Source organism: Trachemys scripta, chromosome 14, assembly GCF_013100865.1.
Source record: "Trachemys scripta elegans isolate TJP31775 chromosome 14, CAS_Tse_1.0, whole genome shotgun sequence".
Taxonomy (NCBI): Eukaryota; Metazoa; Chordata; order Testudines; family Emydidae; genus Trachemys; species Trachemys scripta.
Genome location: NC_048311.1, coordinates 41,660,238 through 41,675,374, shown reverse-complemented (window position 1 = coordinate 41,675,374; position 15,137 = coordinate 41,660,238). Strand labels below are relative to the sequence as shown.

At 52.2% G+C, this 15,137-nt stretch overlaps 1 protein-coding gene across 1 annotated transcript; it reads right to left on the bottom strand.

Annotated features, from left to right (window-relative positions):
- Window positions 1-1,334: 1,334 nt before the first annotated feature.
- Window positions 1,335-10,408, bottom strand: ZBTB45 (zinc finger and BTB domain containing 45). The gene is made up of 3 exons (XM_034789283.1): window positions 10,258-10,408; window positions 4,225-5,928; window positions 1,335-3,180 (listed from the first exon to the last, which is right to left on the bottom strand). The coding sequence occupies exons 2-3, from the start codon at window positions 5,723-5,725 to the stop codon at window positions 2,633-2,635; spliced, it is 2,049 nt and encodes a 682-aa protein (XP_034645174.1). The 5' UTR covers window positions 5,726-5,928; window positions 10,258-10,408; the 3' UTR covers window positions 1,335-2,632.
- Between the last annotated feature and the right edge of the window lie 4,729 nt (window positions 10,409-15,137).

The following is a 15,137-nucleotide window of genomic DNA, read 5'->3' as shown; positions in this document are numbered from 1 at the left end:
CTAAGGTGCCACAAGTATGTCTGTTCTTTTAATTTCAATGTCTATGGTCATTAAATAATGATTGCCTCTGCCCCCCAATTTCCAGCAACTACGAAAACTTAAATTGATAAAAATCAAGGAAAAAAACACTTAAAACCCATAATTTTGTGCACCTGTACAAATGTAAATTGATAAAAATTGAAAAAAAAAATGCTTAAAATAAACATTGATATTATCCATCAAAATTATAAAAAAAATAAAAATCGAATTCTGCCAAGCCTAGCTATAGAGAAGGTTAGACAGATGATCTAATGGTCCCTTCTGGTCTTGACCTCTGTGATGCTAAGTGGGGGTTCCCCCAGAGTTTCCGTGGTAGAGGGGACTCGTTCCCAGACCCCAATCAGCAGCAGCCTAAACTGTTGTGTCCCGGTCAATGTCCTCTTGTAGTGACTGAGGCAGAATATAGGTGTGTGAGATCTTTGCCCCAGGAGCTGGGAAAGTTCAGGTCTGGCCCAGGTCTCTCTGCATGGAGCAGTGCATGAACGAGGCCTTCATGGCAACACAACAGGAATTGAAACGGATCAGCCACAGAACTGTTGATTACTGCAGACGGGATGCTGGGTATTGAAGGCATATGACGGTTTTATCACACTATGAACGAAGATGTCAAGTGTTGAGCCCAGCTGGTCTCCAATGTCTTCCCAAGTGACTCAGGTGGTTTGGCCATCTGTTCAGTACATCAGAGTCAATACCAGCCCACCGGCTTTATGCATGATCCAACAAAAGCTGGATGGAGAAGACCTTATGGTCAGCCTCACACATGCTGGAGGAAGGTCATGGCTTCCAACCTTGCCCGCCTCAGCCTTAATATAGAGCAGGCCACAACATTGGCAGGGGGCTGGGCTTTTTGGAAATGCGTGATCTGAAGTGTTCACTCTACGCTCCACCCAGCAGGAGAATGCATGATTGAACGGACACTGGGAAAACAGAAGAAAGTGACTCTTCAATCTTGTGGGACTAAGAACAGGTCTTTTTGGTTCCTTGGCGCTTTTAAAAATTGGGAAAAAAAATCATTTCGGGTTGGACTGAAAAGGAAAATTTTCAGCAAATCAAAGTAAAAAAATTCATTTGGGTTGAAACATTTTGATTTTGAGTATTTTAAACCTTTATTTAGTTTGAAAAAGTAAAATTAAAGGACCTTTCTAAACACAAAGTCATTTTGAAACAAAATATCTAAATATTTTGGCTTGATTTTGAGCATTTTTAAACATATGTGACCTTTTTTTAAAATAAAAGGAAATTTTGAAACAAGTCATTTTGAACCAAAAAAAAGGGATAGGTTTTGTTTTGAGCATTTTTATTTTTAAAAAATAAAATTCAAGGAGATTTCGAATTGAAAAACCAAAAGGATTTTCCTCCCAGAAAAGTCCAAATGAAACATTTTGATTTCTTCAGAATGTTATTTTTAATTGTTTTTCTCCTCAAAACCATTTGGCAAAACCGACACGAATTTATGAAACTTTTTGGCATTGCCAAATCTGCATTTTACATTGAAAAAAGGTTCGGTTAAAAAATTTCACCCACTTCTGCTCTCTAATCTCCTTCCATTTAAGTGTTCTCAGGTATGACTTATGGGTGCAATATTTTTATACAGAAGGAGGGGTTCACCGGCTGCCAGCAACCCCTCCATCAGCGCAATCAGTACCTCATCAGTGTGTTATTTATTTTATATTGAACTCTAGTTACTTTGCCCTTAAATTTTCTGTGCCCCACTGCTCTTCAAACCCTGTCTTATACATGTTCATAGGGGGTGATGGGGGAGTGAGCGGGGAGATTTGAGAACTGGGGAATTGTTTGGCATTGTGGGACAAGTACGTTAGCTGGACGTGGCTGCTAAAACTACTGGGAGAGCTGCAGTTAGTGATGCCGACATTTAAACGGCCATTGTTAAGTTTCAGGGTTAATAACCCAAGGGGTAGTTTGTGCCTCTCCCAGGGCCTGTTTCAGGCTGTCCGCAGACTCAGGCAAACATCGGGAAGTTCCTCTTTGCAATGACAAGGGCTGCTGGAGAACACCGATGGCAAGTGAGGGATTCTGTAGCCAGGGAGTAGCTAGAACTCTGATCCACCTCTGAACGCCTGAAGATGGAGGAACAGCTGCTCACAAAGGAAGGTTTAGGGACTCCATAGCTGTGCAGTTCCATTCTGTCCCTTCCCCAGGGAGCCGGACAGACTCTTTGGTCACTGCTAGGGTTTCCGTTGGTTTCTGTCACCTGGCTCAGAGATGGTCTGCTGGAGGGGACGGTACTGCTCCCAACCGGTGTGACTGGGAGGAGGGAGCGTCCACAGGGCATGGCCCATTGGGGGGCTCGGAAGGCAGTTGAGCCCACAGAGAGAACTCACCTTGGAGATCAAAACAGGACTTGACCAAGCCAGTCGGTCTTGAGTGCACGTCGTACCGGCTGGGGTGGGGGGCATCAGGAAAGTAACTGGTACCCCAGATGCCTCTCTGAGCTGAGTGGGTTACTCTACGGCTTCTCTTTCCAGGGCACACGGGTTGTGCTAGGCCTGGGAGCCTTTCCAGGCTGGATGGGCTGAGATGGGCCCACTTTGGTCCCCTCTTTACCTGTGCCCACTCCAGCCGGGCCCCTCTCTTAGGCTGTGTGGGCTGGCATGGGGCCATCTCCAGCAGGGTCCCCTTTCCACGCAGGCTGGGTGGGGAGAGCCCCCTCTGCAACAGAGTCTCCCTTCCAGGCTGCGATGGTGCCTTCCCCGCCCGGGTCCCCTTTCCATGCCACCATGGTGCCTTCCCCGCTTGGGTCCCCTTTCCACGCCACCATGGCGCCCTCGGCGGCTGGGTCCCCTTTCCAGGCGGTGACGCTGGCGCCTTCTCCCGGGTCAGGCTTCTCCTTCCAGGCGCCTCCGGCCACATCGGGCTCGCCGGCTTTCCAAGCGGTGTGGGTGGCCACATGGCGCTCGAGCAGGGTGCGGTGGGAGAAGTACTTGTTGCAGATACAGCACTGGAAGCGCTCGGGGCGGTGCGTGCGCATGTGGACGTTGAGGGAGCTCTTCTGGGTGAAGCGCTTGCAGCAGATGGAGCACTGGAAGGCCCGCACGCCCGTGTGCGTCACCATGTGCTTCAGCAGGTAGTCCCGCAGCGAGAAGGAGCGCCAGCAGATGCTGCACTGGTGGGGCTTCTCGCCTGCAAGACAGCAGCACAGGAGGATGTAGGACTGGAAGGGAGCTCCAGGGTCAGTGAGTCCAGACCCCATCATGTGCAGCGGATCAGCCTCCCAGATACCCCTGGCTCGGCCCCAGCTCCGACCCCCCCTGATTCCGGCTTTCTAGGGCGCAGCATCGGACCTGACACCCCTTGGTTCCAGCTTTCTAGGGCAGAGCCCCATCCCTCACATCCCACCCCGGCCTTGATCCCTCCGCCTCCGTCCTGGCTTCCTAGGGCTCATCCCCAGTCCTGACACACTGCCCCCCGCCCCTCAAATCCCAGCTTCCTAGCTGACAGCTCCTGGGGAAGAAACGGACCATCCATTGGAAACTGGCCTTTGTATACAGGTGGATTTCCTCCCTGGGAGCAGAGAGGTCCCTCTCTCTAAAGCTCTGGGGAGACCCTTCACTCACGCTGGGCACCCCAATCCCAGAGGCCTGATGTCCCAGAGAAGGGAGGGGAGAGCCCCTTTCTACACAGCTCTGCGTGACCCCAGCTGGAGTGAACGAGAGGTGGCCAGCGTGCTTTGGCCAAGGGCAGACTGGCTCTCAGCCATAGGGGATGGAGGTGGGGATCGTCTCATCGCTGGGGCAGACTCTCCAGGAGGGGACAGCACAGAGCCCTGGCCAGAGGGGAGTACCTGGAGCAGAGACCCTCAGCCAAGTGGGACGGAGGGGTGGAGAGTCACCAGGGTGATCCAGATCAGATAGCAAAAGCCCTCTGCTTCTTCCACACACACATAGTGATTGAACACCCTCCTACACTGCAGCACATGACCCCAGCTTTAGGAGGCCCCTGGTTTGACCCTGGGGATGTCAGCCGCGAGGGCGGTCATCAGAGTCGCTCTCCATGAGCGCCCTGGCACCACCAGGCTATTCATTGGCTGAGCCTCCGGTGCAGCCCCTGCTGAGGCTCTTCCAGCCAATCACAGTGAGAGAATTCACCCTGTGGCTTATAGCAGCCGGGGAGGGAGCAAAGGGTATCTGCCCCCAGCGCCTCACGCCCACCCACCCACCCCCTCACCTGAGTGGATGAACATGTGCTTGGTGTAGTTCTTGCGGGAGCTGAAGGTCTTCTGGCAGTGGCTGCACTGGTAGGAGGGCTCGGAGCAGCGGGAAGGCCCCGGGCGCTGGGCCTGCTCGCCGTGCAGGGAGCCCGTCACCATGGCGCCGGGGCTGAGCTGTACCATGTTGGCGGCGCCGGCCTCCTGCTGGACGCTGTAGAAGCTCTGGGCCACGCCGGGCTGCGGCAGGTGGAACTGGAAGATGCTGGTGGTGGTGGTGGTGCCGGGTCCGGCGGCGCTCACCTCGGCTTTCAGCTCCCGCTGGATGCCCAGGGAGGAGACGAACGCCAAGCTGCGGGGCTCGGGCGCCTGGGCCGGGAAGCCGGCCGGGGCTGGCTTGAAGTCTCCAGCCAGCGTCCTCATGTTGGAGGCCTCCAGGCTGCAATCGGTGCGGAACTTCTCGCCCTCCCGGGCTGCCCCCTGGCCGCCCTCCTCGCTCTGCCAGGCCGGGATGAAGGACTCGGAGAAGACGTCCTGCCCGCCGAAGAAATCCTGCCCCTCCACGGCGGGGTAGTCAAGCTGGACGCCATCCTTCCTGCCCGCCCCACCTCCGCTGCTCCCGCCCCCGGTGTCTTTGGCCTCGCTGCAGCTGGGGAAGGCTCCCCCGCCACATTCCCCGAAGCAGCTCAGCTTTCCCCCGCCCTCCTCCTCCTCCTCGTCTTCCTCCTCCTCCTCCTCGTCCTTGATGATGACAGGCAAGGCGTCGGAAAGCTGGAGCCGCACCGGCTGCCGCTGCTTGCGGCTGTGGCAGCTGGGCTGAGCCTCGGCTGGGTGCAGCCCGCTGTAGGGCCCCTCGCCGTCGCTGCCGGCGGCTGCCAGTTCCCCCTCGGACGCTGCCCTCTCCCTGGCCTCCCCCAGCTGCTTCTGCTGGGAGGAGAGCAGGTCGCGGAGCTTGTAGCGCACCTCTGAGGCGCACAGCAGCTTGGGGGCCTCCAGCTGGGCGGTGCCGGGGGGCTCCAGCTCGCCGGGCCGGGAGGCTGGGAGACCGACAACACCTGGGCTCTCCTTGGTTTGCTCCTGGGGCTTGACGACCATCGGCCTGGGGACGGAGAGGGGCATGGAGGGAGCAGCGGCGGGCGGCTTGGGGCTGCGGCTCTGGGAGATGATCTGGGTGCACTCATCGATGACCGTCTTGATCTGGAGGATGGAGGCGGCCGTCAGGATCTGCAAGGCCTCGGATTGGGCCACCACCAGAGAGCCGCTGTACATGAACTCCACCAGCTGCTGCACCACCTGGCTGGGCACCACGGCGGGCACCTCGATCTCCGAGTAGCCCAGCAGCAGCTTGTCGTGGAAGAAGGGGCTGCCGGCGGCCAGCACACACCGGTGGGCCCGCAGGGTGGCCTCGTGGATGTGCACAGTCACGTCGCAGAAGTGCCCACCCAGGCGCTGCCCGTTCAGCGTCTCCAGCAGGGACTTGCTGAAGTTCTGCAGGTGGATGTAATGGACGGCCTCAGCCATGGCCGCTTCGTTCCGGGCCGAGAGGGCAAGGCGGGGGAAATGTATCTCTGTGCCAATGGCGGGGGAAGTGCTCAGGGCTCACCGGAGGGCTGGGTATGCATCAGTGCCATGTGGAGGAGCCTGGGGTGGTGGTGGGGGGGGGGTTGGAAACATCACCAGATGCTGCTTTGAGCAGAGCTGCAGGGACGTGCTTCATGCAAAGCCTGAAACAGAAAGAGAGAGAGACAAGGAACAGCAGCTGCTGGGTGGTTGTCGGTGGCTTGTGATATCAGACTAGATGATCTGGGGTCACTTCTGGCCTTAAGCTCCATGAATCTAAATAGCACAGCTGCCACCAGCTGAAGTAGTCCAACTCTCTGCCTACCACCCTAAGCGCCTCTCCTCCTTATGGGGCCCTCAGCTGACACAGAGGACGGACAGGAGTGTTAGAAGAGCAAGGATGTTTGTGGGAAGGGGTGAGCAAGGTGTGGAAAGGGGAGGGATTTGAAAGGGCTGCGCCCGGAGTGAGGGCTGGGTAGGGGGTGACTGGTATCAGTACCAACCCTTAGCTTAGTTACACTGCTATGGGCTCAGGTGGGAGTTTAAAGTACTGGAGTTTTACTGGTCTAACTCTCTGGGTGGATGCTCGTCTGATATAGAGCAGCACAGTTTGGCTGGTAAAGCTGCACCCATGCTAGGAGCGCTTCGCTGGTAGAGCGGGCTGTGGGGCCTAGTGGAGAGATATTGGGACTCAGGACACCTGGGTTCTATTCCCAGCTCTGCCCTGCTGGGTGACCTTGGGCAAGACAATACCCCCCTCCTCACCCCGGGCCCCTGTGCCACAGATGGGGAATAATGATACTGACTTCCTTTGTAAAGTGCTTTGAGACAGGGTTAAAAGCACTAGATAACAGGGAGGTATTAGTATTATGCAAGCAAAGCGCTCCAGGTGTCATAGATTCTAGGATTCTAGGACTGGAAGGGACCTTGAGAGGTCATCGAGTCCAGTCCCCTGCCCTCATGGCAGGACCAAATACTGTCTAGACCAGTGGTTCCCAAACTGCCGTTCGTGAACCCCTGGGGGTTCATAAAATGTTACGGGGGTTCTTGGGAAAAAATTCCCTAATGGCGGACAGAGCTGTCCTTAGGGATCCCTGGCAGCATGGGGCCAGCAGCCTGGAGCCCCTGGACTTCCAAGAGCGAAGCAGATCAAAGCAAGCCTATCTATCACACTGAGGAGATTTAAACTTCAAGACTCCTTATAAGAAATGGAAAGGGAGGTGGATTTTTTTTGCTCTTTTTAAAATTAAATAGGCAGCTAGTATTGTTTTTAAAATTATTATGAAGAACAAGTTTAAGCTTTGTTGTAAAGTGCGTTGTTTGCCTGGCCTGCTCAAGACCTGAATCCTTGTGTAGGAGGAACTCTGTGAGTTGGCTTCTTAAATACCTTCATGCTGTTTTACATCTGATACTCCTTGATGAAACATAGGAGCCTTGTCTTATAACAGGCTTATTCAAAGTGATACAAGCTACAAAAGTGAGATCTTGGAAGAGTGTTGCCGTTTTCATAATGTAATAAAAATATTGTAATGATAAATAATAATTAATAATAGTGTATAATAAGCATGTCAAAAACAAATTTTATATTTCCAAGATCACTGCTTTTATAATTTATACTCAGGTAAAGGAGAAAACCCCTGGAAATATTCATTTTTAGGAGGGGGTTCATGAGAATTGACATTTTAGTGAAAGGGGTTCACTGATAGTTAAAGTTTGGGAACCACTGGTCTAGGCCATCCCTGATAGACATTTATCTAACCTACTCTTAAATATCTCCAGAGATGGAGATTCCACAACCTCCCTAGGATATTTATTCCAGTGTTTAACCACCCTGACAGTTAGGAACTTTTTCCTAATGTCCAACCTAGACCTCCCTTGCTGCAGTTTAAACCCATTGCTTCTTGTTCTATCCTTAGAGGCTAAAATGAACAAGTTTTCTCCCTCCTCCTTATGACACCCTTTTAGATACCTGAAAACTGCTATCATGTCCCCTCTCAGTCTTCTCTTTTCCAAACTAAACAAACCCAATTCTTTCAGCCTTCCTTCATAGGTCATGTTCTCAAGACCTTTAATCATTCTTGTTGCTCTTCTCTGTCAATGTGAGAGGTTCTTGTTTGGGGTTAGTTTATGTTGCTTTGGAAGGGGTTTAAGTTAACCAAAAGCAAACACTCGTATACCAGAATCAGAGCATCCCCATGGGACTTATACCAGTATTACAGTAGAAATGTAAGTATACTAGTATAATTAAACCAGTTTAACTGGTAAAACTTTCCCGCACAGACAATCCCACTTCCTCTGTAGATAATAACGCCTAGCTCTTACATATGAGAGACAAGGTGGGTGAGGTAACGTCCTCTCTTGGATCAACTTCTGTTAGTGAGAGACAAGCTTACGAGCTACACAGAGCTCTTATATGGCACTTCTCATCCACAGATTTCAAAGCATTTTATAAAGTGTCATTATTCCCATTTTAAAAATGGGGTAAGTACGGCTCAGAGAGGATAAGGCCTGAAGGCACAACAGAGTTAGGTGCCAAAGTTCCTATTTTAGGCGCCCAAGCCCTGGTTTCAGCATCACTGCGACTAACTCCCCCTCCCCAGCAAACCCTATGATGCCTAAACTCACTCAGCACCTAGGTGCCTATTGTTTCTGCCTCTAGGGAGGCACACAGCAGCCCCGCGCCAGGTGTCCGGATGCCTCTCTCCTGCCTAGAGCTCAGAATGATTCACAGATCAGGGGAAGATAGCTGTTTGCCTGCCTTAATCACAAGTGAGGCCTGATCTGGTTAAGCATGTTCAGACGACCAAATTGGGCCTCTCAAGTGAGTTCACACAAAGCAACCACGGGGGTGGGGTTGAATTATAATTACATAATAATTAAAGAGTCAGTGGAGCAGGAGAACTGAATCTTGGGTCTTCCACCGCCCGGGCGAGTGCTCTAACCACTATACTATGCAGTCACGCTCGTGTGCTCTCTCTCGCACACCCTTTCTTCTGTCTAAAGAGTCATTGGGCTCAGAAAGAGAGTGAGAATGACTCTGCAGCCTGGTGCTTAGGGCAGAGGGGGAACAGAACATGAGCCTTTCACATACCAGGCGAGTATCCTAACCACTGGGTTAGGAAAACTTTCTTCCTTCCCTTAACTTCTTGCTAAAACGGCATAAGGCAGGGGTTCTCAAACTGAGGGTCGGGACCCCTCAGAGGGTCACAAGGTTATTACTTGGGGGGTCGCGATCTGTCAACCTCCACCCCAAACCCCACTTTGCCTCCAGCATTTATAATGATGTTAAATATATTAAAAAAGTGTTTTTAATTTGTAAGGGGGGGTCACACTCAGAGTCTTGCTATATGAAAGGGGTGACCAGTAAAAAAAGTTTGAGAGCCACTGGCATAAGGCATCTCATGCCAAAGAGGGTTCCCAGCTGCTCGCTAGCAGAAATCGGCACTTCCCTGCTGCCTGGACTTAGGCATCTATCTCTGAGAGAGAGGTGGCGGGTGGGGGCTTAGCACATTTGGATAGCTTAGGTGGCTCCCCGACTGGTGTGCTGGTTTTCGTGCATCTCAGTCTAAGGCGCCAATCTCTGCCCATTCATTGCTTAGACAGCTTAGGCACCTAACCCAGACTTTGTGAATTGCAGTGATTCTCCCAGATGCCAGGATGACTAAATCCTTTTGGGCATTCAGGCCTAAGTGACTTGCCCAGGGTCGCACAGGCGAGCGGCAGAGCCAGGAACAGAAACCGGGTCTGATGATGAGTCCAAGGCTCACCCACAGACGCTGCTGCCCCACGCAAGGCGCTGTACAAGGTGGGGGTTGCCAGTTCTTCTGGGTTTTGTGGTAGCTGCGGGGTGTTTCTTCACGCCCCGGCTCCTGGAGCAAGAACCTCGGCTTCCCCTTATAAAACGCGAAGGGGAGGGTCGACCCCTAACAGCTGCCGTGGAAAGCTGGGGCATGAACACGCCCCGAAAGCAGACGGCAAAGAACTGAGCCCAACATGTATTGCGAGAATCATTAACTCTCGTGGGTTTTAGGCCAAAGGCAGCTGTGGAGGACGGGGCGGGACGTGGGGGGGTCCGAGCGCTGGAGGCCGCAGCAGGGAATCACCGTCCCCATGGCAGAGGGGAACCGGACACGGGGGGAGGAAGTGGGGGGTTCGCTCCAGGTCACTCAGGGCGTCAGGAGCAGAGCCAAGGATGGAACCCAGGCGTCCTGGCTCCCAGCGCCCCCCCCGCCCCCACCGGCTCTAACCACTGGACCCCGCTCTCCCCCCCCGAGCCGGGGAGAGAACCCAGGCGTCCTGGCTCCCGCCCCTCAAACAGACAAGCGCGCGGCTCAGGTGAGGGGCGGGGCTCAGAGCCAGCCTAGGGGCGGGGCTTAGCGGTCCGGTGGGCGGGGCCCCAGGGGACAGAAGACCCCTGGCTGAGGGCGGGGCGAGGCTCCGTGAGCGGGGTGGAGCCGGGGCCCTTGCGGGGGTCGGGGCGGGGCCTCACTCACCTCCTCGGGGCCCCTCCATGACCCGCCGGGCCACTTCCCTCCGTGACCCGGAACCGCATCGCCCACCCGTTTCCGCCCGCCCAGTCACTTCCGGGTCCTGGCGGGCACCGACCATAGAGTGAGCGGCCTAGAGCGGAAAGGAGGCGCGGCAGGCCGCTACCAGACTGGAAATGGTGCAGGGAAACCATAGAAACCGGAAGTGCAATAGTAGCCGGGCGACCATAGAGAGGCCTCCCAGAGGCAGAGAGCGGCCACACTAGGTGTGATCTCCAGAGCGTGGCTCAGCCTGTGAGGGGGGGAGGGGTTGGATTCCCCAGCTGGATTCCAGTGGAGGGAGGGGGATGGGCGGGGGGGGTTAATATACATCTGATTATCCGCGACTAAAACCAAAGGATGAACATTTATTTTATTTTTTGCAAAAAAAAAAATTAGATTTTTTAAAATAATCTGCCAGTTAGTTTAAATTTAAAGATCATTTTGGCCTAAATGTTGCAATTAATAGATTAATTAATTAACACACTGTTTTAATTACAGGGATTTTTTTTTTGGGTGGGCAGCAATTTTGAGAAAAATCTGAAAATATTTTAAAAGAAATTCTCTGCATTTCCATGTACACTTACAGATATTGTTTTTCGTTTTTATGAGTTTACTTTTGCAGAAATCTTTTAAACTTTTTAAAAAAAATTACAGGTATTTATTTAGTTTTTGGCAGTAATTCTGAGAAAATCTAATATTTTTTGAGAAATTCTCTATATTTCCATGTAAATGTACAGACAATTTTTGTGTTTATTTATTAATTAATTTTTGCATGTATTGTGCAGAAATATTTAAAACATGGATTTTTCAAAAAAAATTATAGACATTTAATTTCTGTGGAAGTAATTTTGAAACATCTGCAGAAATTTTTGAAAGAAATTCTCTGTATTTTCATTTAAATGTACAGACAACTTCATGGATGTATTTATTTTTCCAGAACTGGGAGGGAGTGATTCTGAGGGTGCAGTGGGGAGATGAAGCCCAGAGCTAGGAGGGATGATTCGGAGGATCCAGTGGGGGAGATGGGGCCCAGAGTTTGGAGAGGGGTGATTCTGGGGGCTCAGGAGTAGTTGCGGCCCAGAGGAGGGATGGCTGACTCTGGGGGTACAAGGGGGGAGATGGGGCCTGGAGCTGGGAGAGGGGATATTCTGGGGTATAGAGTGGAGATGGGGCCCTGAGCTGGCAGGGGGTGATTCTGAGGGTGCAGTGGGGAGATGGAGCCCAGAGCTGGAACGGGGGTGAGGCTGGGAGTACAGGGGAATGTGGAGCCAGGAGAGGGGAGGTGATTCTGGGATGGCACAGGGAAGTGTGAATGTTTGGGGTTGTTAAACGTTACTGCATAGTTCATGCTCATTAACTCCTGCTTGGGTTTGTCAAAAAGAACAGGAGTACTTGTGTCACCTTAGAGACTAACAAATTTATTAGAGCATAAGCTTTCGTGGGCTACAACCCACTTCTTCGGATGCATATAGAGTGAAACATATATTGAGGAGAAATATATACACACATACAGAGAGCATGAACAGGTGGGTTTGGTGTATAATTCGTCTGCCTCCTGGGATCATGCTCACCCTCCCCTCTCTCCCCACAGGCATAGGCGCCAACTTTTCCCGGCGCCGGTGGGTGCTCGCGCTCCCCCGCCGCCGCCCTGCCCCCATTCCAACCCCTTCCCCAAAGTCCTCGCCCCAACTCCGCCCCCTCCCTGCCCAGAGCTGTTTTGTGGTGCAAGCGCTGGGAGCCAGGGGGAAAAAGCGGGCACGCTCGGGAAGAGGTGGAGGTGAGCTGGGGCGAAGGGGTGGGGTGCTGCCGGTGGGTGCAGAGCACCCACCAATTTTTCCCTGTGGAAAAATTGTCGGCGTCTATGCCCACAGGTATCCCCCTAGCCTTGCTAATCCATACACACTGGTGGCTGCTCCGCTGCAGTCTATGTGCTAAGGCACCAACCAGGAGGAGCTGGAAAACCACCTGTCGGAGGCTGAGCTCCAGATGATGTGAGCCGAGCCTTATGGTAGAAAAGTTCTCCAGGGGCTACCCATCGTGGCTGCCAAGTCAGCACCAGTTTGAAGCCTAGCCTGCACCCCAAGTGGTAGTTGATCAGCCCTGACCAGAACAAGATCAGCCCTGTCTCGGTCCCGCTGGATCCAGTGCTTAATTTATAATGAAAGAGGTTCCGAGGCTCAAGCAATTTTTTTACATTCATAACTGATGCAGGAATTCCAGAGGTGTCGGGGCTAGGAACTTCCAAGCCTAGAGGTGCCGGGGCTCAGTGCTGGCAAGCTCTGGCACAAATTAAGCCCTGCCCTGGACAAGGCCCAGACTGAGAGCATTTCCCTGGAAACCTGTGCCTTGGACGAAAGCTACAGCCACTATTGCAACCTCCTGCAGATTGAGAACAAGCTGGAAGAGCTGCTTCATCTTCTTCACCAACTTCTCCTCTTGCTTGAGCCCCTGCCTGGACTTGAAGGATGCCCACCACTTGCAGGATCTCCTGGAAGGGGTATTCAGAACTATACATAATCACTCTCGAGTCTGGGTCTGCAGGCAAATCACCCCTCAGGATATTGGTGTGGGGAAGCAAGTGGTGTGGAATGGCTGGTGCTCACTCTGTAATGTCCCTCTGTACCTGTGTGGCCAAGACACCTGCCCCAGCTGTGAGAAGATGAATGTCAACAAGAACATCTGCCTAGAGAAAATGAAAGACAAATCAGCGCGAGCACCGAACACAGCCCTTCGGTGATGGAGCAGGAGGAAAGTGCCAGCTGCAATATAATCAATCAGTCACCCCATTCATCCATCTGTCAGCTAACTCATCTACCAACCAAACAGTCCAACCATCCATCTTTTACCCAACCTATCCATTGGTCATCCAAACAGTCCATCCATCCATCCACCAGCCAACCAACCCATCCATCCATCCATCCACACACCACAAAACAGCCCATTCATCCATCCGTCAGCTAACTCATCCATCAGTCAAATAGTCCATCCATCCATTTTTCACCCAACGTATCCATTGGTCATCTATCCAGCCATCCACCAGTCAACCAATCCACCCATCCACCATCAAACAGCCCATCCAGCCATCTGTCAACCAACCAACACATTCACTCATCAACCAAACAGCTCAATCTGTTACACACACAAAATTCTCTGTTACTCGCATATTCTAGGGCAGCCGCCTTTACCCAGTTCCTAGGGCTCAAGGTGTAACCTTCTTAATTTAGACACCTGCCCCTTACTCAATTCCTAGGGCTTAGGGCATGCTCTTTGCGGGTTTGTGAGGCCTTTCACCAGTGAAAGAGCCTTACACAGTAATATCCTTATCCTCTATTTATTGACAATTACCAAGCAGACTACACATGATAAGCATACAATGCTATGCTCACCAATCCTGATCAGGGAGGCGGACTTTCCCTGTTGGCCAGGCAAGGTCAGTCTCGTCTGGATTCTGGTTGCTGCATGTCACGGTTGTGCAGAGGATTCTTAGCAGGTTTGATCTTAGGCTGAGTCTTGGAGGTGAGTTCTTTTTCTTCCAGGTCTTTCCTTCGTCTTATTCTTCTGTTTTTTCTCTGCTGGTTTCCATAGTGAAACTCGGGTCCTGCTTAGCTATACCTTAATCAATCATTTTACTAAAATTTTACTAACCAATCCTAACATATTGTAACAGAATTCTCTAACCAATGCTACCCCACCACCTTAATTTACACCTAGCAAAATTAATTATGTAACAGACAGAAATAATTGAAGAACCAGACAGAGCTCATCCTGTAAACAATAGGGAAGTGGGGACCATAATGACAGAACAATAAAGAAATGAGGAGTTAACAACCATTGATACATGATTTCTGGACAGACAGGATGCTGTCAAAGTAAGTTTTCTTTAACCATCTTAAGATCTGTTTCTTTATCTGGCAATGGTGGGGGCTATTAGGACAGGAGCCGCCTTAACAGCCCGACATTACATTGTTTTAATGTAATTTAGATGGAATTTGAGGATGTGACTTCCTGCTTCTTAGCTATGGCTGCTGCTTTCCTAATCTGGCTGCAGACAAAGGCCTTAGGCCTTCAAACCATCCATCCATCCATCCATCCATCTAGTTCACATACCCCTCTTTCAACTTTTCTATCTTATTGCTAGGGTGCCCATTACCCTGGTGTCTTGGCCCTGGATTTGCCTTGCAATCCTCCAATCCCTGGTGTAGCACTAGCACTTGGAACCCCAGCCAGGGAGTAGGGGGTGGGATTCTGGTCCAGAGCTGTCACTAATCCACAGGGTCTGGCCTAATTCCCAACCTGTAACCAGTTTCTTTGGATTGATCACTTTAGCGGGCTGGACCCCAAGGACCCCCACACTTCCACTGGAGCAGGCCTGTGACCTCCATGACTCCAAGACTGGGCTTTCGGCTGGTACTGTCCCCTCCAGGGTGCGATGCTCTTATGGAGTACCTGTAGCAACCCCAGGCAACCTCTCCAAGAAAACAAGAAACAATTTATTAGTCACCTTATCTGAAAGACTTTGGGTTAGTGTGAGAACGGCAGGTCTAGGTCCAGGGCCGGCTCTAGGTTTTTTGCCACCCCAAGCAAAAAAATTTTGGCTACTTCCCCTCCCAGCCCTGGGCTCCTTGCCACACCACCCCTGCCGCCCCAGCCCAGGGCTCTCACCCTCCCCCACCCGCACTCCCTGCCACCCCAGCTCTGGGGGCTCCCCTACCCCCCACCATTGCCCCCCACCTACACCCCCTGCCGCCCCAAACCTGGGCTCTTCCCCCCCCCTACACCCCCTGCCGCCCCAGCTCTGGGCCTCCCCACACCCCCTGCCACCCCAGCTCTGAGCTCACCCCTTC